At 42.1% G+C, this 25,732-nt stretch overlaps 3 protein-coding genes across 4 annotated transcripts in view; 2 read left to right on the top strand and 1 right to left on the bottom strand.

The window, feature by feature from the left end:
• Positions 1 to 25,732, top strand: part of gprc5bb (G protein-coupled receptor, class C, group 5, member Bb) — a gene marked incomplete at its 5' end in the record, with an annotated part of 69,468 nt that overhangs the window by 27,883 nt on the left and 15,853 nt on the right. The window lies entirely within an intron of this gene.
• Positions 6 to 16,860, top strand: pi4k2a (phosphatidylinositol 4-kinase type 2 alpha). 2 transcript variants are annotated; one of them, XM_079864183.1, is made up of 9 exons: positions 6 to 555; positions 11,133 to 11,333; positions 13,506 to 13,637; positions 13,791 to 13,944; positions 14,654 to 14,715; positions 14,806 to 14,905; positions 15,069 to 15,206; positions 15,305 to 15,360; positions 15,984 to 16,860. In XM_079864183.1, the coding sequence occupies exons 1-9, from the start codon at positions 16 to 18 to the stop codon at positions 16,143 to 16,145; spliced, it is 1,545 nt and encodes a 514-aa protein (XP_079720309.1). In that variant the 5' UTR covers positions 6 to 15; the 3' UTR covers positions 16,146 to 16,860. The 2 variants fall into 2 exon arrangements, with proteins under 2 accessions (XP_079720309.1, XP_079720308.1); XM_079864182.1 differs by having other exon boundaries at positions 11 to 555; positions 15,069 to 15,202; positions 15,301 to 15,360.
• Positions 16,978 to 23,861, bottom strand: avpi1 (arginine vasopressin induced 1). The gene is made up of 3 exons (XM_079864184.1): positions 23,708 to 23,861; positions 20,185 to 20,582; positions 16,978 to 18,683 (listed from the first exon to the last, which is right to left on the bottom strand). The coding sequence occupies exons 2-3, from the start codon at positions 20,580 to 20,582 to the stop codon at positions 18,443 to 18,445; spliced, it is 639 nt and encodes a 212-aa protein (XP_079720310.1). The 5' UTR covers positions 23,708 to 23,861; the 3' UTR covers positions 16,978 to 18,442.

The raw sequence follows: 25,732 nt of genomic DNA, 5'->3' as shown, positions 1-25,732 counted from the left end.
AATCACAGTGCGCATATGGAAAAACAAGAGCGTTCTCGAGCGCTGATTGGCCAGTGTCATTGCGATGACGCAGCGTCCCCGCCTCTATCCGGAAGCGGGCTGTCATGTGACTTGTTTGTTGGCGATTTGCTGTACGAAGCCGCATCATTTCATTACAGCAACAAACAAACGCTTGTCCCCGGTAATTCCCCCATTCCCCCCATCTCCTTCTCCGAGATGGACGAAACGAGCCCGCTAGTCTCTCCGCTACGCGATTCTAACGATTTCAGCTACGGTCCCACCGAGCCGACGAGTCCCCGGGGTGGATTTGGAGGCACGCCGGGCTCAGTGGTGCGTCTGCCGGCAGGGAGTCCCGGACGGAGCCGCGAGCGACAGCCGCTCCTGGACCGCGATCGAGGTGCTTCGCCGCGGGACCCGCACAGGAACGAGTTCCCGGAGGACCCGGAGTTTAGAGAGATTATCCGGAAGGCAGAGCGGGCCATCGAGGAGGGCATCTACCCGGAGCGCATCTATCAGGGCTCCAGCGGCAGCTACTTCGTCAAAGATTCAACAGGGGTGAGAGTTCATCATATCTGTAATCGTTACATGTAATCAGTTTCATGCGCATTATTCACGAGCTGAGCGTGTTGTGTGTGTGTGTAACGTTAACTGTGTATTGATGAGAGCACAGTAACAGCTGTGTCATCAGGTCAGGCCTCGAGTGATGCAAAACACTGAAGTTTGAGCTTTTACTGGACGTTTCTTCAACTGCAGCCACTTTCATGTATGTTTATCAAATTAATGTGATATTGAAAATCTGAAGCTTTTCACACCTTCATACTTATTTCAGACCCAGATATGCAATCCTTAATTATAAAAATGATGAATGAGACATGTGATGTGTGGAGATGAAAACAGGTAAAATGGAGGTAAGGGTCGCTGGACACATGAATGATACAGGAGAACAGCTTCATCAGGGCTGTAGTTCAACATTAGACTGTTTTTGGGCATGATGCCTCAGTTGGCAGCTCACTAGGTCTTTGATCGATAAAATAAAGGCTTACCAGCACTTTCTCTTTGAATCTCTCTCTCTCTCTCTCTCTCTCTCTCTCTCTCTCTCTCTCTCTCTCTCTCTCTCTCTTTTCAGTGAAACGACAGAGCAGTTCTTTATTATCATAGAGGCAGATACGCACTACTACTTTTACATGAAACCTGAATACAGGTTTAACAGCTCTCATAAAGATACAGATCGGCTTGATCAGGAAGATACTATAAGATTATTTTCTTTCTATAATATTCCATTTATTAACATTCGTTAACAACATTAGTTAAAAATGAACTAACAATGAAGACATTTGTTGACCCCTTGGTGCTGTTTTTTTTTATTGCCTTTTGTCCATATCACAAATTTGAGTAATCATCATAAATTAGGTATCATTTGAAAGCTTTAAACACTCTAAATTTAACATGTGAAAACCATTTTGAAATTGGACATTGAGTTACCATGGAAACGGTACTTTAAATACTTTTAGCGGCTCCTCCCTTTAGTGGGCGGAGTCATGTTTTCTATTTTTTTTCCGAATCCTGACAAATCGCATATCGTTGGAAAGGTCTGAGACTCAAGGTTCCATATTTGGTGACTGTTTTGTGATAGAAGTGATATTGTGACAGAAATGTATTGATTTGTTACAGGAGAACGCATCAAATAAACATTGAATGGATTGTGGGTTTCATCCGGTGGCTATTTTTGGTATTACACCTAAACAAAATCTCATGGGAACTTTAATTTTTGTGATATCGACTTCAAATTTGGAACACAACTTGGTTAGACATGGCTTTGATTTTATAGCAAAACATTTTGTAAAATATATTTTAAGTAAAATAATTTTGTTTAGTACAATACATTTGCATTACAGTAAACTTTAATTGTTTCATTTCGCTTTCACTTCAGCACTATTCTCCTGAGTGTCTTCTTTAAAAAGAGACCGACCTAATTCTGTATTCCAAAGCTTTATGAATTACTACCATTTAAGTTTGGATAGTGCATTTTCACGTCTATCCTCAGAGTTTTACTAATACAGACAGTATTAAAATCAAAAAGTTGTATCTGTTAATATTATTAAATGGACCTGAGCTATCATGAATTAACAATGAGCAATTCTATGTTTATTAACTAACGTTAACAAAGATTAATGTTTTAATGTATGTTAGTAAATGCATTAATTAGTGGGTCCTTATTGTAAAGTTTCCATGTTTATTTGCTTACAGAGAAGACTTAAGTGTCAGTAAGGCTTGAGCTGGAGTACAATCAAGTTAAATATTACATGACCTGAATATTTTTATTGGTCATTGTTGTCAGTCAAGCTGTAACTTTCTAAATGCAAAGAGTGTTTAGAAATAATGACAGATTTCTCTGTGCATTGTCATTTTAGTATTATTTTAAACTTATTGTATTTAGAATTTTTTCATTAACGTTATAATTTTATTTACATTTTTTATATGTGCCTTTGTCATTTTTATTAGTTTTTTAAATATTTCTATTTAGCTTTATTTTTTTATTTCAGCTTTTTTTTTTTTTTTTTTTTTTAATAAATTTACTTAAATTTACTTAAATTTACTTTAATTTACTTAATTTACTTAAAATGGACTAAACTTATTTTATAAAATGATTCAATGACTCTTACTGGATCAAAAATGATTTTTAATAGTTTTACATTAACAATAACAACCCTGAGATCTAGTATTACAGCAGAGAGAAGTGTGTTTTAAAGGGGTTTATTTTCAAAAGTATTTCAAAAGTGTTTTAAAATGGCAGAACTGGGAAGGATTATTTAGTAATGATGGGTATTTCATCAGTAAATAGACAGTTCCTCACTTCTTTAAATGAAACGCTGGAAATACCATGAGAGAGTCATAGTTTAAGTCCTGGTTTAAGACTTGTCACATGCGTTAACCCGCCTAATTTCTGCCATATGACTTCTGCGATTATGGCTTTGCAGTGTGTGTTAGACGAGTATGAGGCTTTCTTTCATTCAGCCACAGAATCACAAAGCGTCACAACTCTGGGCTTTGGACCCGGTCTGCACTTTGATTCGCTTCACAACACTAGATTCGACGAGTGTTCAAAGTTCAAAATGAGTTCTATTGATTATATTTATCACACACCGACTGATTGTTTTATTGTGCCTGTTCAGAACTGAGTGAATGTTAATCCTTATAGAAAAGATGGAGTTTCACCCCATCAAGATGAAGAGGAATTGAGATTTACTACGTTTTCTGTGGTAGTTCTCTGGCCCATCGTGTTATTCGGTTCTGGTTTAGTTTCAGTGTAGTTTAAAGAGTCGAATGTTTCATCTGAAAATACAAAGGGAAAATGTTGTAAGCTTTCAGTCTGAAGTGACCCAAAAAAAAAAAAACATTTCTATTTGCACACAAGCTGCAAACAAACACATTTTTCATTTATGAAGTAATTTAGGAGTTTTTGAATCTGGCCGTAATCATTTAGGGCATGATTATTAGTCATGATGAGTTTAGTTGTTCAGACTGAATTGTGCTAAACGCTGCGGGCTGTAGGAGGCAGAAGTGAGTTGATCTGATGTTTTCTTGCGAGCTGGTGACTAACTTTTTAAGACTAGTCTTAGCAGTTTATGCAACCGGCCCCAGATCTTGAACGGGGAAGGGCTGGTGTTCGACCTCTCGGCAGTGATCACGCCTGCGAGCTTCATCTGCTCACTAGTGAGTCTCTGAGCACATGACCACATGCACAGTCAGGCGGTGCGCCGGGCCAGTTTCTCATTCACTTCTAATCAAATCAGAGATGAGTCACGGAGACCAGATGAAGTCTTTGTTAAAGGTCACTTTTAGATGTGGAAATCACTAATGTGTCTGAAAACAAGGAGGAATGAGTAACTGTTGAGTTAACTTTGTTGGGAGTATAAGCTTGCATGTCTGTAAGATTTTTTTTAATGTTTTTGAAAGAGTCTCTTCTGCTCACCAAGGCTTCATTTATTTGATGAAATATACTGTAAAAACAGTAATATTGTGAAATATTATTACTATTTAAAATAACTGTTTTCCATGAGAGTATCTGTTAAAATGTAATTTATTCCTGTGATCAAAGCTGAATTTTCAGCATCATTACTCCAGTCTTCAGTGTCACATGATCCTTCAGAAATCACTCTAATATGACAAAAGAACAGCATTTATTTGAAATAGAATCTTTTGTGACGTTATAAATGCCTTTACCATCACAGTTGATAATTCTTGCTGAATAAAAGTATTAATTACTTTTAAAAAATCGTACTTATGCCAAACTTTTGAATGATAGTGTGCAAATGGGTGCCTTCCAGTTGCAGTGTTTCAACCTCAAAAGAATTTACACGTTTCTGGAAAGCATCTGTGATTGCTGAAAACGTAGCTCACTTGGTTTAGCATGAAGTTGTAAATGTGATTTTGGTCTCAGGCCCTGTTAACTCCTGGCATTAAGATGTGTTCTCTTTCATAGGTTCACTCAACGCTGCGGATAGCGCAGTGGGATATTCTCTGAATGTGCCGATTGTCTGAAGCCCTATAGAATCACGCCAATTCATTGGCTGATGGCGCTCGCGCAGTCTGGCTCCGCCCCGACGCTCTTACGTCGCATCATTACATATTCGCGCGCGCGCCATCTGTCCTCAGATTTCTCTGCCTTCAGAACGAAGCGGTCACGTTGCCCTTCGCTCTTGATTTTTCTAAGCTCATACGACTTCTGGATTATTCTCGGCGCTTCTGCGACTGTTCAAGCGGAACTCTGTTTCTCCTTACGGTGAAGTTGCCATGGAAAACCGACGCTGTTCTCCGCCATGTGCTCGTTACATCGCTAACGACGACCCGCACAGTAAGTGTGTTAAATGTTTGGGTTTTTCACATGCGCGCGAGGCAGTCATAGGATCGTCTAAATGCAAATTCTGTGAAAATTTGTTGCTCAAAACCCTCAAATCGCGGCTCGCGGTTTTTGAGAGGGAATCATTCGTCCCCCCCTGTCGCGCTCCCGAGGCCTCTCGAGGATCCGCGACTTGGGGTTCGGATGTAGAGCTTGAGGATGTGGAGTTCGAGCAGATGAGCCCCGCTCTTTCTCTCCCTCCCTCCCCTCGGCACGCGCGAGGCATGCCAGTCGAATTTTCATATGATTATTTGCGCCCCAGCCCGGGAGCACGCGACGCGGTTTCTTTCGGGCTGGAGGATGTACTTTTTACCGAGGCTTCCGACTCCGAGGATTTCGGGCCTACTCTCGCCGACGAGGTTATCCCGCCTAGCGGCCAGGAAGCGCGGCCTACTGCGGCCTACGCGGAGCTCGTTGATGTACTTTCGCGCGCTACGGAGAAGCTCGCTATTGATTGGCCCGACGAGCCCCGCGAATCTCAGTCGTCGAAACTCGACGAGAGACTTCTCAGTGGCCCTAATTCTAGGCCTCAACGGAGAAAGCTGCCATTTTTCAGTGATCTGCATCACGAGATTTCCAGATCCTGGAAGCAGCCTTTCTCTGCGCGCCTCACTAATGCGGCAGCTGCTGATTTCACCAACCTAGTAGGTTCTGTGGAACAGGGCTATTCCGCCGTTCCGGCGATTGAGGAGACTTTAGCCGACCATCTTGCTCCGTCCTCTGCGCCGTCCTGGAAGTCGCGCCCCCTCCTCCCCTCTAAAGCATGTAGGACTACCTCCTCTCTAATTGGGAAATCCTACATGGCGGCTGGCCAAGCAGGCATGTCCCTGCACACTATGGCCATTCTTCAGGCCTACCAAGCAGACGTCCTTAAGGAAATGGACGAGGGCGATGGCATGACCCCTGAAGCAGTCAAGGAGCTTCGTAAGGCTACGGATTTAGCCTTAAGAGCCACCAAACATACAGCACGTGCTATAGGTCGCTCTATGGCTGGTTCCGTTGCGGTGGAGCGCCACTTGTGGCTTAATCTCACGGAGATCCGTGACAAGGAGAAGGTTTTCCTCCTGGACGCCCCCATTTCTCAAACAGGTCTGTTTGGTGAGGCGGTCAACACAGTGGTTGAGAAATTCCGCTCCTCCAAATCCCAATCGGCCGCGTTCAGACAGTTCATGCCCAGGAGGGCTAGGGAACCTTCTGCTCCCTCCCCTGTTCGACCCAGAGAACGTCCCTCTTTTAGACCGGAGTTCTCTTCCAGGAGGAGCGAACCGGTGCATCCCCCACCTACCACGGTTTGGGGAGCCCGCGGTCGCCCGTTTCCCCGTCAACGGCCTCACAAGCGCCTCCAGATGAAGCGGTCCGACAAACCGACCGCTCCGGCGGCCCAGAGCCGTTCCTGACCCTCCGGTCGGAAAAAGGAGAGCTCCTCTGCTTCCTCAAGGTTGGGACAGACCGCGCAAGCGTTTCTGCCCACCTCCCAGCTCTCCTTTCCTTGCCCTGTCACCTTCGCCACTCACAGTGTTTCGAAGTGCAGGCCATTTTTCATCATCTCAACTCAGCCCGGTGCGGGAGGAAGGAGACGCTTTTTGCTTTCTCCCCTCACCCCCGACACTCTCTATAACTGCCGGTCGCATCCTCGGAGGCACTTTTCGCTTTCCTCCGGAACAGGCGGACCTGGTCACCATGACCCCAGCATCGATGCCTCCCATCACGTGCCAGGACGCCAAGGGCTCTCCTGCACGGTCAACTTCTCTACCCCACGAACGTCAACACGGCACCCTCACTCAGGTATGTCGTCTGCATTACAACATCCCTCTTCCTCTTTCACATTTCTTTCAAGAGTGGGAGCGCTTACCAGGGGTATCGTCTTGGGTTCTTCGCACAGTTCGGTTCGGCTACACTCTTCAGTTTTGCCGCAATCCCCCTTGTTTCAACGGGGTCTTTCCTACCGTAGTAGACAGCGCCACTCAGGCTTCTGTACTTCAGCAGGAAATTTCATCCCTCCTTCTCAAAGGAGCGATAGAAGAGGTTCCTTCAGGGGAAACCGAACGGGGCTTTTACAGCCGCTATTTCCTGGTCCCGAAGAAGGGCGGCGGTTTGCGTCCCATACTGGACCTCCGCCGACTGAACTTCGCCCTTTACAAAGGGAAATTCAAGATGTTGACGCTGAAAGCTATCATATCTCAGATTCGGCCAGGGGATTGGTTCGTGACAGTAGACCTAAAGGATGCTTACTTTCACATCCAGGTTGTACGGCGACACAGGCAGTTCCTCAGGTTCGCCTTTGGAGAAAGAGCGTTCCAGTACAGGGTCCTTCCATTCGGCCTCGCTCTGGCCCCGAGGACATTCACGAAGTGTATGGATGCAGCTCTGGCCCCATTGCGGCTCCAGGGCATCCGTATTCTAAATTACCTGGACGATTGGCTCATTTTAGCCCAATCCAGGGAGTTAGTGACCCACCACAGAGACATCGTCCTGAGTCATATCCAGTCTCTCGGTTTGAGGTTGAACTCGGAGAAGAGTGTTCTTGCTCCGGCTCAGAGCACCGTTTTCTTGGGAGTGAACATGGATTCCGTTCTCATGCAGGCCCAATTGGCTCCTGCACGGATTTCCAGTCTGACGACATGCGTGGCCCGTTTTTCGCTAGGCCACCATGTGTCTGTGGGCACTTGCCGCAGGATGCTGGGCCTTATGGCCGCGGCCTCCTCCGTGCTACCGCTGGGCCTGCTCCACATGAGACCTTTCATGTGGTGGATGAAGCTCTCAGGGGTTCGGCCCTCCGGGCCAACCCTTCGCCTACTGAAGGTATCGCGCAGTTGCTTTCGAGCCCTGTCAGTTTGGCGGGACCCTCTTTTTCTTCAAAAAGGGGTCAGCATGGGTGCGGTATTTCGTCGCCAGATGATTACGACGGATGCCTCTCTCACCGGCTGGGGAGCAGTTTTCGAGGGCAGACCAGCATGTGGCGTCTGGACTGGCGAGACTCTCTCTTGGCACATCAACTGCCTGGAGTTAAGAGCCGTTTTTCTGGCTCTGCATCATTTTCTCCCTCTTCTGGAGGGACACCATGTAATTGTCAGGACAGACAACATGGCAGTGGTGTCTCATGTAAACCGACAGGGGGGTTCTCGGTCACGCACCCTGAACAGGCATGCGCGTCACCTTCTCCTGTGGTCTCAGAGCAGATTCCTTTCTCTGAGAGCAGTTCATGTCCCAGGGATTCTGAACCTCGCAGCAGACTTTCTGTCGAGGCAGAAACTCAGATCGGGAGAATGGATGTTGAACCGCCAGGCAGTGGCCCTGATCTGGGAGGTTTTCGGAGAAGCGGAAGTGGACCTCTTTGCATCTCAAGAGTCGTCCCAATGCCCGCTTTGGTTCTCCCTGAGTCCCCCGGCTCCATTAGGGATAGATGCGTTCGCTCACCCTTGGCCAACGCGGAAACTCTATGCCTTTCCGCCCATCAAACTGATCCAGGCGGTCTTGGCCAGAGTGAGAGAGAGCGGAGTCCGCCTCCTCCTGGTAGCTCCGTTCTGGCCGTCCCAGCCATGGTTTTCGGAGCTAATTCCTCTGCTGGAATCTTCCCCCTGGAAGATCCCGGTCAGGGAGGACCTGCTGTCCCAACTGCAGGGCAGGATATGGCATCCTCGCCCGGACATGTGGAAGCTGTATGTTTGGCCGATCAGAGGCTGTTAGCATTAAGTTCTGATCTCCCATCTGACGTTCAGGAGACCATTGCGAGTGCTAGAGCCCCTTCTACAAGGAGGCTATATTCTTCCAAATGGAAGGTGTTTGAGACATGGTGCTTAGCACATGATAGGAGTCCAGTTAACTGCCCTGTTGGTTCAGTATTGGAATTCCTGCAGGAGAAGTTTGCTTCTGGAGCAGCTGCTACCACTCTCAGAGTTTATGTCGCAGCTATTGCAGCGCATAGGGAATCGGACGAGATTCCCCTGGGGAAACTAAGGTTAGTTTCGGCCTTCATGCGTGGGGTTAAGCGCCTGAAACCGGCTCGCTCCCCTAGAGTTCCCTCATGGGACCTTTCTGTTGTCCTAGAGGGTTTGACAAAGGCTCCCTTTGAGCCCTTAGAGTCAGCTCCGGAGCGGATTCTGACTCTCAAGGTTTCGCTTTTGTTGGCTTTGTCATCATTAAAGCGTGTAGGAGACTTACAAGCTTTTTCTGTTAGCGAGTCTTGCTTGGACTTTGCTCCTGGCTTGGTCAAGGTTTCCTTGAGGCCGAGACCAGGGTATGTTCCCAAAGTTCTTTCCACAACTTTCCGCTCGCAGGTGGTTAACCTTAACGCTTTCCACCCTCCTCCATTTTCTTCTGAGGAAGATAGGAAGCTTAACTTGCTCTGCCCAGTTCGTTCTCTTAAGATATATGTAGACCGCTCAGGCGGTTGGAGGAAATCTAACCAGCTTCTGGTTTGCTTCGGTGCTGGCCGCCGTGGGCTTGCTGCATCAAAGCAGAGGATTTCTCACTGGGTTACAGAAGCTATCTCGTTGGCTTACGAGGTGCATGGCTTTCCTTCACCTCTTAGCATTAGAGCACATTCCACCAGAAGTGTGGCATCTTCTCAAGCTCTTTTTAGAGGAGCACTTTTGGAGGACATTTGTGTTGCGGCAGGCTGGTCCTCTCCGCACACTTTTGTAAGGTTCTATAATTTGGATCTTGACATGACCCCGGGTTCCCAGGTTCTTTCTGTTTGAACTCCTCTTGGTCGTTGTCTATTTTTGTACCAGTCATGGAAAGCGCTCTAGCTTGGCGAGTTTGGTAGTCCGTTCCCACTGCGCTATCCGCAGCGTTGAGTGAACCTATGAAAGAGAACGTCTCTGGTTACTTGCGTAACCTATGTTCTCTGAATAGGGAACGAGACGCTGCGTTAGCTGCCAAGCTCCTCGCGCTGCTGACAGTTTCCTTTTCGGCAGAGAAATCTGAGGACAGATGGCGCGCGCGCGAATATGTAATGATGCGACGTAAGAGCGTCGGGGCGGAGCCAGACTGCGCGAGCGCCATCAGCCAATGAATTGGCGTGATTCTATAGGGCTTCAGACAATCGGCACATTCAGAGAATATCCCACTGCGCTATCCGCAGCGTCTCGTTCCCTATTCAGAGAACATAGGTTACGCAAGTAACCAGAGACGTTTTGGCCGATCGGATCACACGTAGACGAGGGAGACACATTCCCGTTCACACCTGATGTTTTAACCCATTTCTTTTGTCCACTTTCAGCCACTTCTGTCCTGATGTCTTCGAGGGGAGGGTCTATGGGCGGGTAAATAGTTTAGTTTAAAGCCGATAGTTTAAGGCCCAATTCCAATTCTATTTTATACCCCTTCTCCTACCTCTAACCCTTCACCTTCCCCTTCTCCTTGCCCCTTGAAACAGAGTGGCAAGGCGTAGGGGTGAAAATATTCCCCTAAGAAATGGGACACCACTACTACACCGTTACACATCATTATACGTTGTCGCTAGCGCCTACGTCACAAGATGCCGTCGTCAGCTGTAGTCATCTCAGTTGTGATTTTTTTTTTTTCTTGTGCAAATGTTTCTTTGAAGAACATGACTGTAAATATGAACACAAGAATGTAACATAACTCCTTTTTCGCTTGAGCAGTCATATTGCATCTGTAGCTGGTGTATGCTGGGACATTTCTCATACCCCTTAGTTTGAAGTGTGGTCCTGAAAAATCTTCGTTTGAAGGGCTATCTGGCCCTTTCCCCATACCCCTCCAACCAAAAGAGAAACTCTTCACGTGAACGCGCAAAACAGAGGGGTAGGGGAAAGGGAAGGAGTAAGGTGTTGAATTGGGATTGGGCCTAAATCCCGTCTGGCTAGAGCTCTTCCCATAATGTTCACGCATTAGATCAGTAGACGGAGAGAAGACGGTGTTTTGTGGCTGTTTGAGCACATGAGCGTTTACACTACGAAAGCAATCCGGTCGAATGTGTTTTCAACTTCCTCTGGAAGTGGTCGAAAGTGGACAAGCTCAAAACGCTTTAGACCCCGTTTACACCTTTAGCGTCATCAGCTTGTGATCCGATCGACCAAAACACGTCTTAGTACCAGGAGTAAACAGGGCCTTGGATGTGAAATATAAAGTGTACGGTAGCGTTGAAGGGATTTGCCTCTCGAATTTAAATGTTTTTTCACCGACAAGCTAAAGAGGAGTATGTGAAAGGCAGTGTTTCAGATGTATGAAACACCTGACCTGAAATATCTTCTTTTTCTCCCAACAGAAGGTCATCGGAGTCTACAAACCAAAGAACGAGGAACCGTACGGCCAGCTGAACCCCAAATGGACCAAATGGCTCCAGAAGCTCTGCTGTCCGTGCTGTTTTGGCCGGGACTGTCTGGTGCTGAATCAGGGTTACCTGTCAGAGGCCGGCGCCAGTTTAGTGGACCAGAAACTAGAGCTCAACATCGTGCCACGCACCAAGGTATGATGACAACACCCACACATGAGCATCTTCTCTGAAACCAAAACCACGGTGAACGAGGACGTGAGAACGTTTAGTCGTGATGGTTTTGTGCTTGTTGGTTAACCTCTTTCATTTCCTGTTGCTGGCACGCATGAAAACAAACTAGTCAACCGCAGGCTAAACATAACGGCTATCTCACACACACTCACACACCAGCGCTATTGCTGAGTGTTGACAGAGAAGACAGACATGTCCTAGGGTGTACAGTCAAACCAAAAAATATTCAGACCCCAGATATCATTTTTTATATATTTTTTTACTAGTGTGTGCAGCACTCTATAGTTCATTTACGTAAGTGAGGAGAGCTAAATAAACTGTGACATATTATACCCAAATATTCTTCATACAGTGACTACCAGTAAAATGTATAAAATTTGGGACCAAATATTCTTCAGACACTTTGACCTGACCATGTTTTGCTGAAGTGTTTTTTTTTTTATTATTGCTAATGTGACCTTTTTACACACAGACTGAACTAAATGAAGCATTGCTTGGTAATTTGTTGACCTAAATTGGTATTATATAATTGTGTAGTTAAATTCAACAGCTGACAGATATTTTTTATTTATTTATTTATTTATTTGATTGGGACAGTGCATGTTAATGAACAAACATGGAATACATGCATGTAAACATGCCGGATTGTAGCCAAAGGCTAATTTCCATCCGTAGTCCCACAGGTTAGGATCACACGGGTCACAAAACACTGCAGAATAAAATTTACATCTACAGTAAGTACATCGTTTATCAATAAATGATCAAAAACTTACATAAAACTTAAAAATTCATTCAACTTCACAAACACTCATCCATGTACATATTTACAAAATAAAGAAATTTAGAATAAGATACAACATACCCACTAATGTGTGCAACTTTGGTTTGCCCATAGCCATTTTTTCAACTGGGCTTTAAACGAGCTATAGGTAGGGCAGCTCATTCAACATAATTCATGTGTGAGACAGTCTAAAGCCGGGTGCACACTGTGCGATTTATTATCATCCTTTACGATTGTTGCTTGTCAGACTGTACATGATCATCGCTCTAAGCCATGTCACACTGTAGGATCTCAGTCGTCATTGATGTCAGACTATGACAGTCAAGAGTTTTACATCATCAATGAATGACGCGTTCAGTGACAGTGAGCTGCATTAGACACAGGATTGAAATGGTGGCTACAAAGAAATCTCTAACGTTAATTTTGGTCACGGCCTGTCTTGAAAAACGAAGACAATTTGTCGGTCATCGTAGGAGAGTCACACTGCCGGACTGTGAGTCAAATCTTCTGACACTGCCAGAATTTCGTCTGAGGTAAAATTTGTTCGCAGCGGTCATTAATCGGCTGTCGGGGAACATGTCAAACTAACGTTCACCCGGCTTAACATAAGGATGGCCAAAACCAGTGAAATATCAACTGATTTGATAACCGAGTTCTTGTCATATTTCATTACCATTTTCTAAACTATAGCGAATAAACTGTGATGATGTAAGAAATGTTGAAGGTGTCTGAATAAATTTTGGTTTGACTGTGTAATGTATAATCACACTTATAATGCGTGTTTGGATGATTAAAGCGAACCCTGGTGCGATTGCTCTGTTAGTGCGGTTCATTTGAATAAGTGTGAATGCTGCCGCCTGAACTCTGGACCAAACAAGCGGAGCGAGACGCTGAAAAGACGAGACTCAGTCCACTTCCAAACGAACTGGTGTGGTTCGAATGAAATATGAAAGCAACATGGACCAAAGACATGTAAACTAACCAAAAACATGTCACATGATGCGACCCTAAAAAGGACAAAATGCTCAAGCATACGTGTTTTTTTCTCGTTTTAGTTGCGATGTTGCTCATCACAGTTCGGTAGAGGCGTCAGAACCGCGTCTCCTCACAGCAGATCTTCATGAAGGCCAAAATTAGCTATATAGACCAAAACCACTTTTGCACCAGGCTGTAAACATGTTTTTTTCTGCTGTAAAGTTGGGCATTTTAACATGGGGGTTTATGAGATTGACTCTCTTTTGCAGCCTGTCTCTAGTGGCCAGTCGATGAACTGCAGTTGGATTCAAGCGAACTGAACTACAAGTGTGAACACACCCCTATATAAAGCGTTTTCTGTTTTCTCTTTCTCTTAGGTGGTGTATTTAGCAAGTGAGACCTTTAATTACAGTGCCATTGATCGAGTAAAGTCCAGAGGAAAGAGGTTAGCTTTAGAAAAAGTGCCCAAGGTGGGCCAACGCTTCCACCGGATTGGCCTGCCACCTAAGGTAAGCTTCATAACAGCGCCAACTTTCTGCCTGGAGGAAGATGACACATTTTTGGCTCTTGTAGGTTTATACAGTTATTTTAACATCATTGTGTGATGCTAGTTTCTGTTGGCTGTTGTAGGTTTGTGAACTGGTTTCTATTGGCTTTTGCAGGTGGGCTCATTCCAGCTCTTCGTAGAGGGGTATAAAGACGCAGATTTCTGGCTGCGGCGGTTCGAGGCCGAGCCTTTACCCGAAAACACTAATCGCCAACTCCAGCTACAGTTTGAGAGACTGGTGGTGCTGGATTACATAATCAGAAACACAGGTAACCTCGGGCAAAGGCCAAACAAAAAGACAAAAGCACATTTTAACCTTCTGGTGCTCTTCGGTCATTTTTTCGAATTATATACTTCATTGGAATGGTATGAAAAGTGGTAAAGGTTTTGGCACTTGCTATGTGAACACAATTTTTTCATGGACATGATTCGAAAAGGTTAAATGGTCCTTAATAAACCTGTCACACTTGTGCTCCTCGCGGACCGCATTGGAAATGAATGGCAGACAAATTTTATTTAGTGGAAACTTTTGGTACTGCAGTCAAACAAAATCTTACTGAAAGCAAATTTTTTTATGAGTTATAACGCTTAAATTTGGAATACAACTTGTTTAGATGTATGGCTTTGATTTTCTTGCAGTTTTAGAGTTAAAGTATTTTTGAAAATATATATTTCATATACAAATTGAAAAAAAAAAATGCATAACAATACACGTACAATTCTGTCACTTTTTTAAGTTTACTTTTTTTTTTACTTTTTTTCACATCAGCAATAATCAAACTTAAGTCTGTGCTCTAAAGCATTCAAGTTAAACATTTAATTTTCAGGTCTATGCTCAAAAACTGAATAAATGGATTTTAAATACAGCATTTAATTAAGTATAAAAAAAGAAAAATATTAAATAAAACACGCGAAGAGCACCAGAGGATGTATTGTCTTTTTTTTAACACACATTGTTTGTGTTTGTATGATCTGTAGACCGAGGAAATGACAACTGGCTCATAAAATATGACTATCCGATGGATACGTCAAGCAACAGGGTGAGTGACCAGCTGCTATTTTAGACATTTATGGGAGATTTTCCATCCCTTTCTTGTGTTTTCATGTTCGTGTTTGTGTTTATCATCCAGGACAGTGATTGGGTGTTAGTGAAGGACCCCATCATTAAACTGGCAGCCATTGACAATGGTCTGGCCTTCCCTCTCAAACACCCGGATTCATGGAGAGCCTGTAAGCCAATCATCATCCACCTCACAAACACATGATCATCTACTGGCCAATCACATTGTAATATTCCTGATAAGTATTAAATACCAACTTCATCACTGCAGCTTGAGGTGTTTTCAGTAATTTGTTGTATTTCAGTGTTTTTATTGAATGTGTTTTCCTGTAGATCCGTTTTACTGGGCGTGGCTGCCACAGGCTAAAGTTGCCTTTTCCCAAGAGATCCGAGATTTAGTTCTTCCCAAATTTTCAGACCCAAACTTCATCAAAGACCTTGAGGAAGATCTTTACGAGCTTTTTAAGGCAAGTCATTAAATTTACCTGGGGACTCGCCGATGTGTTTGTATGTTTTATGAAATTAATGCTCAGTATTGACTTCATACTTGCATTAACTTTGACAGAAAGATCCGGGTTTTGACCGAGGACAGTTCAAGAAGCAGGTCTCAGTCATGAGGGGGCAGGTGAGTCTTTGGCATCTTTTTAGTTGTGTTTAAACACACTGAAAACACTAATCAGCTATATAGTAGTATTATATTATACGGTAGGGCTGGGCAATAAATCAGTATTGATATTCATTGAGAAATATTAATCCACAATATCGATAATAAACCTTTTGAGTAATATTTTATATTTAGCCTACATCTTTGAGAATCTGACGTCAAATACGCACTGAAACTCAAAAGTCTTCATGACAACCCGCCAAAATAAAAGTTTGGTTTATCTTGAAATTATCAAAACTATTATGAAACGTCACCTTAAAATATGGTGTAACCTTTTATAAAATAATACTTTTATCAGACACCATTTTGATGATTATTTGATTGGTGGAAAAAAATATTGTGATAATATTTTTAGCCAATCCGCTTGGCCCTATTATACGGCCATAATACATAATTTAAACATTGAAAATATCCTTGCACTGTAGTTTGCAAGAAGGGAAAGGATTCATGTGAACTCGAATATGGTTCAAAAACAAAAATTGCAAAATAAAATGAGCTTAAACTGGGCGAGCAGCTCTCATTCTCGACATCTTTCAATGCACTTCTCTGTCTGAGACGTTCCCGCTCATGTCCTGTTCCTCTAGATCCTGAATCTGAGCCAGGCACTGCGGGAAGGCAAGACACCGCTCCAGCTGGTCCAGATGCCGCCGGTCATCGTGGAGACGGCACGAGCGCCACAGCGTGCCAACAGCGAGTCCTACACGCAGAGCTTCCAAAGCAGAAGACCCTTCTTCACCTGGTGGTGATCCGGGCTTTTATCTGTGTGTATGTGTGTGTGTGCAACCTGATTTTAGTTGCATTTTTGTTTTTCATTGCCATTTTGGGAACAAATGAAAGTGGAAAAAGATCCAGTAATTGACGAGAAGCCTTTTCCACACACATAATCCTGAAGGAGAGCATTGCCTTGTGGACTGTTACACCGTATGAACACTCTAAGCCGCGTTCAGAATGACTTGCATGTCAGTAAGACAGTGAAGGAGAAACTTTCTGTTGTAGTGAAACCTCGACGCTTGACGACTGGAACTACTGCTCAACTCTCATTCATAGGCGCTTTCTGTTTTTTCTTGCCTTTGTGTTAGTTTTGTTTTTTCCTCACAATCATTGAAAAGCCACACACTTTATCCTCTGCTTTTTTTCCATTAGCATTATATTTTTCTACATTTTTTTTTTTTTTACGTGCACGTGTCTATCTGGAGGCGGAGTCTCCTCGGAGCTCGACTGAGCATGTGCAGAATCACTGTAACGTTCCATTCTCACGGTGACATTATCCTTCTTTGTCTTCATAGTTTGATTTCGTTTAAAAAATCAGAAGATATTATAATTTTTTAAAAAGTGTATTCACAGGTGTCAAAAAACTGACCTTAAAACGTGACAATGGACTGTATAATTTGTATGTAATGTATTTAATGAAAGATGCTAAAAGCTATAACAGTGCGATACTCAATAAAAGAACGGACTCGAGTTTCATTTCAAAAACTATTTAATTGGAAGTTCCAGCTTAGTGACAAAGAGAAGAAATAACTCTTGTTCTTGTGCATGTTGTAGTGTTCAGGGTTTTGGCTACATGTTTTCATCTGTATTGCTTCTAAATGTCTGTCGAAGTGACAGAAGAAGACATTAAATATTCAGCACTAATGATTAGTGTCCAGCATACCTCTATATAATAATGCATCATTTACATATTTACCACAGGCTAAAACATCTAAAACAACTAATGATTCGAAGAGAACTGCTCTGTCGCAGCAAATGCAAATACATTCTTCTATATTTTTAGATATTGAACATTAAATATCACTGGAAGGCAGAACACTCCCTGAAAAAAAAAGGGACTACTGAGAAACTAGTGTTTTGGAAGAAACAATACAAGCATATTTCGTTAAATAATAGAAATCCAACACTCTTCGGCCCCATACATTCATATAAGTAGTAAATAAAAGCTGATAGGGGCTCTGGAAGCTTCGATGAGACTGCATTTAAAGAGAGAGTTCACCAAAAATGTAACTTTTGTCATTTACTCGCCCATGTTGTTCCATACCAGTACGGTTTCTGTTTTCAATATAATTACAATGAGCACAAACACAATGACAGTGGATGGGCATGGACACAAAACATTAGGGATGCACGATATATCGGTTTTGGCCGATATGTTCATTTTTAATGTTATCGTTATCGGCCCGATAAGAAAATTAGACCAATATGTTAGAGCCGATAAATAATGTGTATTAGAGCCGATAAATAATGTGTATTATTTCCTTCATCTGAGACACTTCGGATGCGCACTGTTCAACATGATGGTTTTGAATTGCTTGAAATATGACTGAAATCACTTCATAAAAGGAAAATATAGTTAAATGCAACGTGCAGCACAAGTCTGCCATATCGGCTTCATGAAATTATAATGAGAACATTATAATTGTGTGCTTGGGACATGGCTTTTAATGGTGAGACTTTTGTTTTTGTAATCAGGCACTCAAAAGTTATATAAAAATTTGGATTTAGATTTATCGGCCAATATTTTCATATCGGTGCATCCCTTAAAAAAAAAAAAAGACCAAAAAGGCAGTTTAAAATAGTCTATATGATTCATGCAGTATATTACAAATCTCCTGCAGTCACATGACTTGACTCATGATGCATGAGCTGTATTTATAACCAGTTTTGTGGTGATTCTGGAGCTCGACACCGTTCACTCACATGTAGAAAAGAGCAGCATGAATATCTGTTGTGGTTTGGAACAACATGAGCATGAGTATAAATAATCATTTCTGAGTGAACTAACCCTCTAATAGTGTTGTGCGACTGGGTCCGAGGATGTGAGAATGGCACAAACCCGTCAAGAGTTCATTAAGGTACAGCAGGACTGGAATCCTGCGGGATTATTGTTAGTGTCAGGTGCTGTAGTGTTGATCGTTGCTCGATTAAGACTAGTGTTTGATTGAGGCGGCAGCTTCAAGTAAATCTGCGCTGGCGGGGAGTCTCTCAGGCTGTAATCTGATTGAATGCGTTCGGTAATCCCACACTGCTCCACTTCCCGCTGTCGGCATCAGTGCCGGATCCGGTGCAGGTAGCGCTCGGGATCTTTCTCCTGAACGGCGTTCCAGCTCCATCGAGGGCCACCCGAGGGCCCCTGAGTCTCTTCCTCGGGGAAGTCAGCTTGGTCACATGATCCAGCTTCAGAAGAGCTCTGTCCTCCACAGGCTCCCAAAGCAGACGAATCATCGTTGTCGTCTTTAACTTCTCCAGTTACGACTTCAGACGTCTGTCCCAGTGAGCACTCGTTGATCCTTATGGATGATCAAATAATAATGCATCAACTTATAAGATGCAGATCATTATATTATATACCAATGATGCTACATTTTCTAAATGTCATAATCATTTGTAAACAATCAAGTATTCATTACTTCAATGAGCTCATTGTTTCTGCCTTAAATTATTACATTGTTTAAACTAATACATTTTTAACTAACTGTGATTTTTGTATTTGTACATTTCTGAAATACATAACTTAGTCACCTCTGATAACAGATTCTAAATTGTAATATGCACTTTCTGTAAAGCTGCTTTGAAACGATGTGCATTGTGAAAAGCGCTATACAAATAAATGTGAATTGAATTGAATTATATGATTACACTATCCTCATCTAATGTTGACAGGTGTGTGACCCATGCTAGATTTTCTAGTCTGATTACAGGGTCTTTAGTGTGCCTGGTTTGAGTGGCTGATCTCATGACCTACATTTGTTCAGATTAGCATGTTTCCATTAACACACACACACACACACACACACACACACACACACACACACAGTGGCAGTGAATCTGGTGTCAGAATTGAGCTTTATATAGACATTTAAGTAAATCTACGAGGATGAACCCTGCAAAATCATGTCCAACTGTCACATATTACCCCAAAAACAAGTGAAAAAAAGTGTGTTTTGCAACTTATTTGTGACACTTAAGAACATTTTCACACAATTTTTAATTGTTCATGTAATTCTCATTGTTCTGAAATATAAGTTTTACTGTATTAAAATACTGTAAACTAAAATACAGCAATAGAATGATTTTTTTTAATGCAATCAGTGTAAAGGCAGTAAACAAATGCCAATATGATGTATAAATCCTTACCAATACAAATAATGTAGCATTATTATTTTTGCATCACAAGTAATGAGAATGAGGTTTGTTTTGTTTTGTTTTTTTAAATACATTACCAATATAAATAACATCAATATTTTTTTCCATTTCAAGTAATGAAAATTAGTTGTTTTAATTTTTATTTTTATAAATAATATATATATTATTTAAATATAAAAAATATATTACATTAAAAAAAAAATCTATCAATATTCTTGCATTGGAAGTAATGAGAATTATTTTTGTATTGTTTTTAAGAGAAATTCTCCTAAAGTAAGCTTCATTTGCTTTATATTGCAGAATATGTCATCTTATTGTTTATCATTTGATTTCAGGGAATAATGTGACCTGATCATGTTTGTGAGATTCACTCAAAAAAAAGATGCTTTCATTGACAGTTTTAGTTGCATTTCAGCTGCTAATGAAACTAAATGTGCCTTCCTGAAGAAATCGCAATTTGATATACGAGCATTACAATGATTGAAGTGAAGTGAAGTGACAGTTAACAAAACTTAAAAAAATATATTATTTTGTAGATCATTTCAGTTTGAGTGTGTATGCCTGAGGACTAAATTAAATACTCAGAAAAATGCTTTAATGAATTCTATTTCTGATCTTAAAATGACCAGTTTCAGTGTCTCTCACCTGAGGTGTCCAAATGCTCGGACCCATCTCGTTCCCGTCGTGTCTTTATGAGACTCCACCCTGAGGCCGCTTCTGTTCCTCGCTCGGACCCTGAGTCCCACCAGCGCCTGAGCCAGACCCGTCTCCACCTCCGCCATCCCTCCATCCTCCGCCTCCTCCTCCCGATCCCCCCCGTCCTCTCCGCCCGCTGCTCTCCGGTTCCCCCACACCATGCGGGCTCTCTGCTCCGCGTCCGGGTCGCCCGCCGCCTGGAAGAGCCGCTTCAGCTGCCGCAGGTTCACGCCCTGGAAGATGTTGGCCGTGCCGGACTTACGGTTCCGACGCTCGGAGGCCGGCGGGCGGGCAAACGTGGGCTGGGACGGGCCTGCGAGAGCCGGGGCTGAGGCCACATCCTCCATCTGTGGGGCAAGAGGGTCATGAGGGGTGTGAAGCACTTCTGAGAAGCCCACATGCAACTATTGTATGAACTACAGTAGTCAACATTTGAAGTGGATCAAAAAAGTTTATCAGAGTTGTCCTAAGACATGAACAGATATTCTTCACAATTCATGTATAACTTTGATGAAAGGTTTTGATCCACTTCTAAAATGAGGGAACAAATTCTTAATTCGTGGGACAAAAAATATATATTTATTTATGACTAAAAGAGCTTTATGGCAAGAAACTACAGGTAAAACAATTATTCATTCAATTATAAAACATGTTATTTCATGAATTGGTTAATTTTGAGATTTTGGTTTAATTTTGAGATGTGATTTTTACGGGGATCTTTTATAACATGTTCTGGACTAGTGGAACGAAAACATGCAAAATACACTTTTAAGTGTTTATGTTATGACACTTTTCTCTATTTGCGTCTGTAGATTTCAATTACAATGTATATTCAAGGTAATTTTCCAATTCAGCAGCACTTACAGTGCTATGCATAAGTTTAGACACCCATGCTAAAGTTGACTAAAAAGAGGAATAAAAAATCATCTTTTGGAAACTGAACTTAATGCCTTAATTTAAAAAATTAGGAAAAATCCAACCTTTAAGGACACCAATTTTCTTTGTGAATGAATAATGTATCGTAAATTAATAAATGTTCTTCCTTAAAATACAGGGTGCATAAGTTTGGACACCCCTATGTTAAATTCCCATAGAGGCAGGCAGATTTTTATTTGTAAGTATTTAAAAAAAAATTTTTTTTAGGATACTATGCATCCTGATAAAGTTCCCTTGGCCTTTGGAATTAAAATAGCCCCACATCATCACATAGCCTTCACCATACCTAGAGATTGGCATGGTTTTATTTCAGTTAGCCTAATAGCTAGTTTGATTTGCATTGAGAGATGATCTTATGGAAAGTACCCCATGCCAATCTCTAGGTATGGTGAAGGCTATGTGATGATGTGGGGCTATTTTAATTCCAAAGGCCAAGGGAACTTTATCAGGATGCATAGTATCCTGGATCCATGAAGTAACTGGCCTTTAAATATAAAAATCTGCCTGTCTCTATGGGAATTTAACATAGGGGTGTCCAAACTTATGCACCCTGTATTTTAAGGAAGAACATTTATTTATTTACGATACATTATTCATTCACAAAGAAAATTGGTGTCCTTAAAGGTTGGATTTTTCCTTTTTTAAGTTCAATTTCCAAAAGATGATTTTTTATTCCTCTTTTTAGTCAACTTTAGCATGGGTGTCTAAACTTATGCATAGCACTGTACAAACCAAACCTTACATATTCCTATCTATATTTGAAGGTTTTTACAGGGGGGTTTCTTTATATAACATTTTATTCCTAAAAACATGGTATGTATTTTGTGTATTTTTCTGGCTGTTCATGTGTAAAAAAAGTTACAGTAACAATTTTGAACCTTTCTGTTCTGGAAATGTATGCAAATCAGCGCATATTTAATTAGATCATCTCATTTGCATATTTTTTTACATTACGTTTCAAAATACTGTTAAATTGTCTTAATGTTCAGTGATTATTTAACTTGGAAAGCATGGTGAAATCTAGTTTTGTTTTGTTTTTTCCCCTATTTAGCTGTGGTGTCTTGCCTTATGTTGGTACGTCACTGGAAAAAGAGTATTTAAACCGCACCGCAGGTTCAGACATTAGCCTACTGACCTCCAGTGACAAAGGCTATTAGCTGCCATTCAGTCGCCAGGGCCCATTATTAAAGCAGTCTAAGCAGGGAAAACAAGTCTATGTCACTTTTAAGGACCCTAAAAAACCCTGTTCATTGGTAAAACATCAAGTCAGAAGTCAAGTAACCTTTATTTTATATAGCGCTTTATACAATACAGATTGCTTCAAAAAGCAGCTTTACAGTGATAACAGGAGAATGATTCAATGATGCAAACAGTTCATTTCAGCTGAACATCAGCTCTATAAGAAAACAGAGGCAGAATGGAGAAAAACACCTTGGGAGAAACCAGGCTCATTCTCTGGCCAACGAACGAACACAGAATACAAGGATCGCTTCAGTGGTCTTCAATGTAGAAAGAGGTCTTGGTCACATGATTATGTAGTTGCCATTTGCTAGCAGCGGGTAACTTGCAAAGCTAACCAGCCAAACCTATGCTCCCCTGGTCTGAACAATAGTAGGCTAGGCTATACAGTGTCTATGGTCAGAACAGAATATTGTGTATTGTTAACGGCAAAGTGTTACAAATTATTGTGAAACAGTATAATATTAATACTATTAATTGCATAATGCAGCGCTAAATTGGCAGTCCCATCAAATTGAGAAAGAATTGTTACATGTCATGGCTCACATTACTTTAATGTGAGCGCACTGCATTATGGGATGCATCTGCACAGGTATGTTGTTGTTCACTGCACACTTGAAGGTCATCTGGATAGTATGTACTTGTAGAAAATAGTAAAAGTATTAATATGCTATTTACATAAACCGTTATTGCTCAAAGATGAACAGGAATGTCTGGTTAACTTGTAACCATTTGGTCTTGGCAGAAAAGGACTCGTATGCGTTTTGTTGACGCGTAACAAACGATGATGTTACGTCACCCGACGTCACCTAAAATGTAAACGAACTTAGAAGGCTCGAGCGATGTAGGCTACATATTGTTTTGAATGTACCCTCTGGATTCGTTTCTCAAATGTCTCGGGAAAATAATGATTTAATGCACGATTAGATAACTGGTTTGGTTGATTTGCTTCGGTGACTGGAATTTGCCACAGTCACAAAGCGCGTTGAAGTTTGCAGTGCGATGAGTCACGTGACGACATTACAGTGACGCACGAGCGCACGAACATCCGCAGTGACAGCTGCGCGAGGACAGACAACAGAAGCGCTAATGAAAACACATCAACTGACATTATAGCAAATAACAAAGCATATGTTCAAGATTAAACGCTTTGTTAGTAGTGACGACATGAAGGATCACAAAGCGCACGATCGCGTTAATCGTATTTCTAGGTGGGAATTCGGTTCTGCTTTGCTGCTCTCTAGGAAAAACAAATGAAATAAATATTAACGACACAATTATGCAGAAATCTACTCACCTTTTCTCTCTGAACTAGTGTCTTTGTGTCATTTGCATGTTGGATCTTTGGAATTGCTGTGTGTAAAGCAGCAGAATGCTGTAGTAAACAGCCTGACTGTGTGTGTCTCTGTCTGAGTCAAGCGAGCGGAACGGACAGAAAAGTTTAACGCGCTGACTCGTCACATACTGTACCGCTCTGACCAATGAGAAGACTGGAATAGATAATTGATCCCGCCTCCAAGTCTCTTCCAGCCAATCACAACACTCCTTTGTGTGTGTGTGTGTGTGTGTGTGTGTGTGTGTGTGTGTGTGTGTGTGTGTGTGTGTGTGTGTGTGTGTGTGTGTGTGTGTGTGTGTGTGTGTCACTGAGAAAGGTGTCCTTCATTGACGTCAGTGCTGCACAAACGTGCCAACATGCGAAACTGTCTCGAGAAAGAGAGAAAGAGAAAACTCAGTTACTTCATTCTAGAGTTCATAAATATAGCCTATAGGCTATAAAAATCTATAAAAATGCATCAGCTTTAAGAATTATGTGATTGTTAAAATTATTAAAAGCTTCGAGCATGATTTTTCTTAGAGTCTGTCACTATTCCATATTGTTTTAATAATTTTACCAACAGAAGACCCTATTTAACTCTGCATCAGTAAGTTGTACTTTTCCATCACGTAACATCAGCTTCCTGAAGCAAAACATTAAAGATGAACATAAATTGCTATAAACATAAATTGTTATAAATGTCTTCTGCATTTCCGTCAACAGAGGGAGACACAGGCCAGTGCTGCTTTCATCAGAGAAGTCAGAAATGGTTGGAATAGTAGGCTAGATCAGTGGTTCCCAAACCTGTCCTGGAGGACCACCAACACTGCACGTTTTCTTTATCTCCCTGATCAAATACACCTGATTCAACTCATCAGCTCATTAACCCATGTGATAATGAGCTGATGAGTTGAATCAGGTGTGCTTGATTAGTGAGACAAAGAAAACGTGCAGTGTTGGTGGTCCTCCAGGACAGGTTTGGGAACCACTGGGCTAGATCAAACTCCTCACACGTGAGAAAACTGGATCTCACTGGGAATAATATAGAGCAGGGGTCACCAAACTAAGGCCCGCGGGCCGACTCAGGCCCGCCACCCCCCTTTGACTGGCCCCCCAGCCCCTCTGCCCCCCACCACTTGAATCGGCCCTATGAGGCAATCCCCAAAAGTCGTTATGGACGGTACGTCATGGTACGGGCGTCACAGTTTGGTGCATACATTTACACAGAGAATACACGGTATAAAAATAAATGAAACTTGCGTGCAATTTAATTAATGTAATGCGGAACTACTGTTAGATTCGCGGATTCTTAGGGACACCTAATCTGTAGCTCCACCTCAGCTCTGAAGCTCTGAAGCAGGCTGCGGTGTAAAGATTGCAATGCTGGAATATGTTGAGAGAGAGGTGTGGGCGCGATCGAAAAGTCGTAAAGTGTTTACTTATATTTGTGTGTGTGTGTGTGTGTGTGTGTGTGTGTGTGTGTGTGTGTGTGTGGCGCAGCCGCGATCGAACAGTGGAAACATAAAAACATACTCCGTCATTTAGTTTATGCAGGACATCATTCAAACTGCAAAGTGTTTAAGTTACTGTGAATTACATTTTTAAGGAAAACAAATATATTAATCTGAAATGTAGCAGATTAATTTTCAATTAATTCAGGTCCAATTACCAACCATATCAAGGTATTTTTTTAATTGAATTAATTAACTAATTATATAAAACTATTGCCAGTGCACTACAAATAAACTGGTTCTATGCCTTTACTTTATTAATAAAACTTATTTTAAAAAAAATACAAGGCTTAAAGGAGAACTCCGGTCAATTTTAACATTGAGCTCATTTTTTTGTACATTTGGAGTGCTGTCAATACAGAGAACAACGACAAAAATCGGTGTTGCCTACACCGAGTTATTCTATTTTTAAAATTTGCACTGTGTTATATTCAATAGGGCAAGTACTAAACCTGCTTTTAGGCTCTTAACATCCTTGATGTGTCATTACAAGTGC

This window comes from Squalius cephalus (genome assembly GCF_949319135.1).
Source record: "Squalius cephalus genome assembly, chromosome: 2".
Lineage (NCBI taxonomy): Eukaryota > Metazoa > Chordata > Actinopteri > Cypriniformes > Leuciscidae > Squalius > Squalius cephalus.
This window is presented reverse-complemented; position numbering and strand designations above follow the sequence as displayed.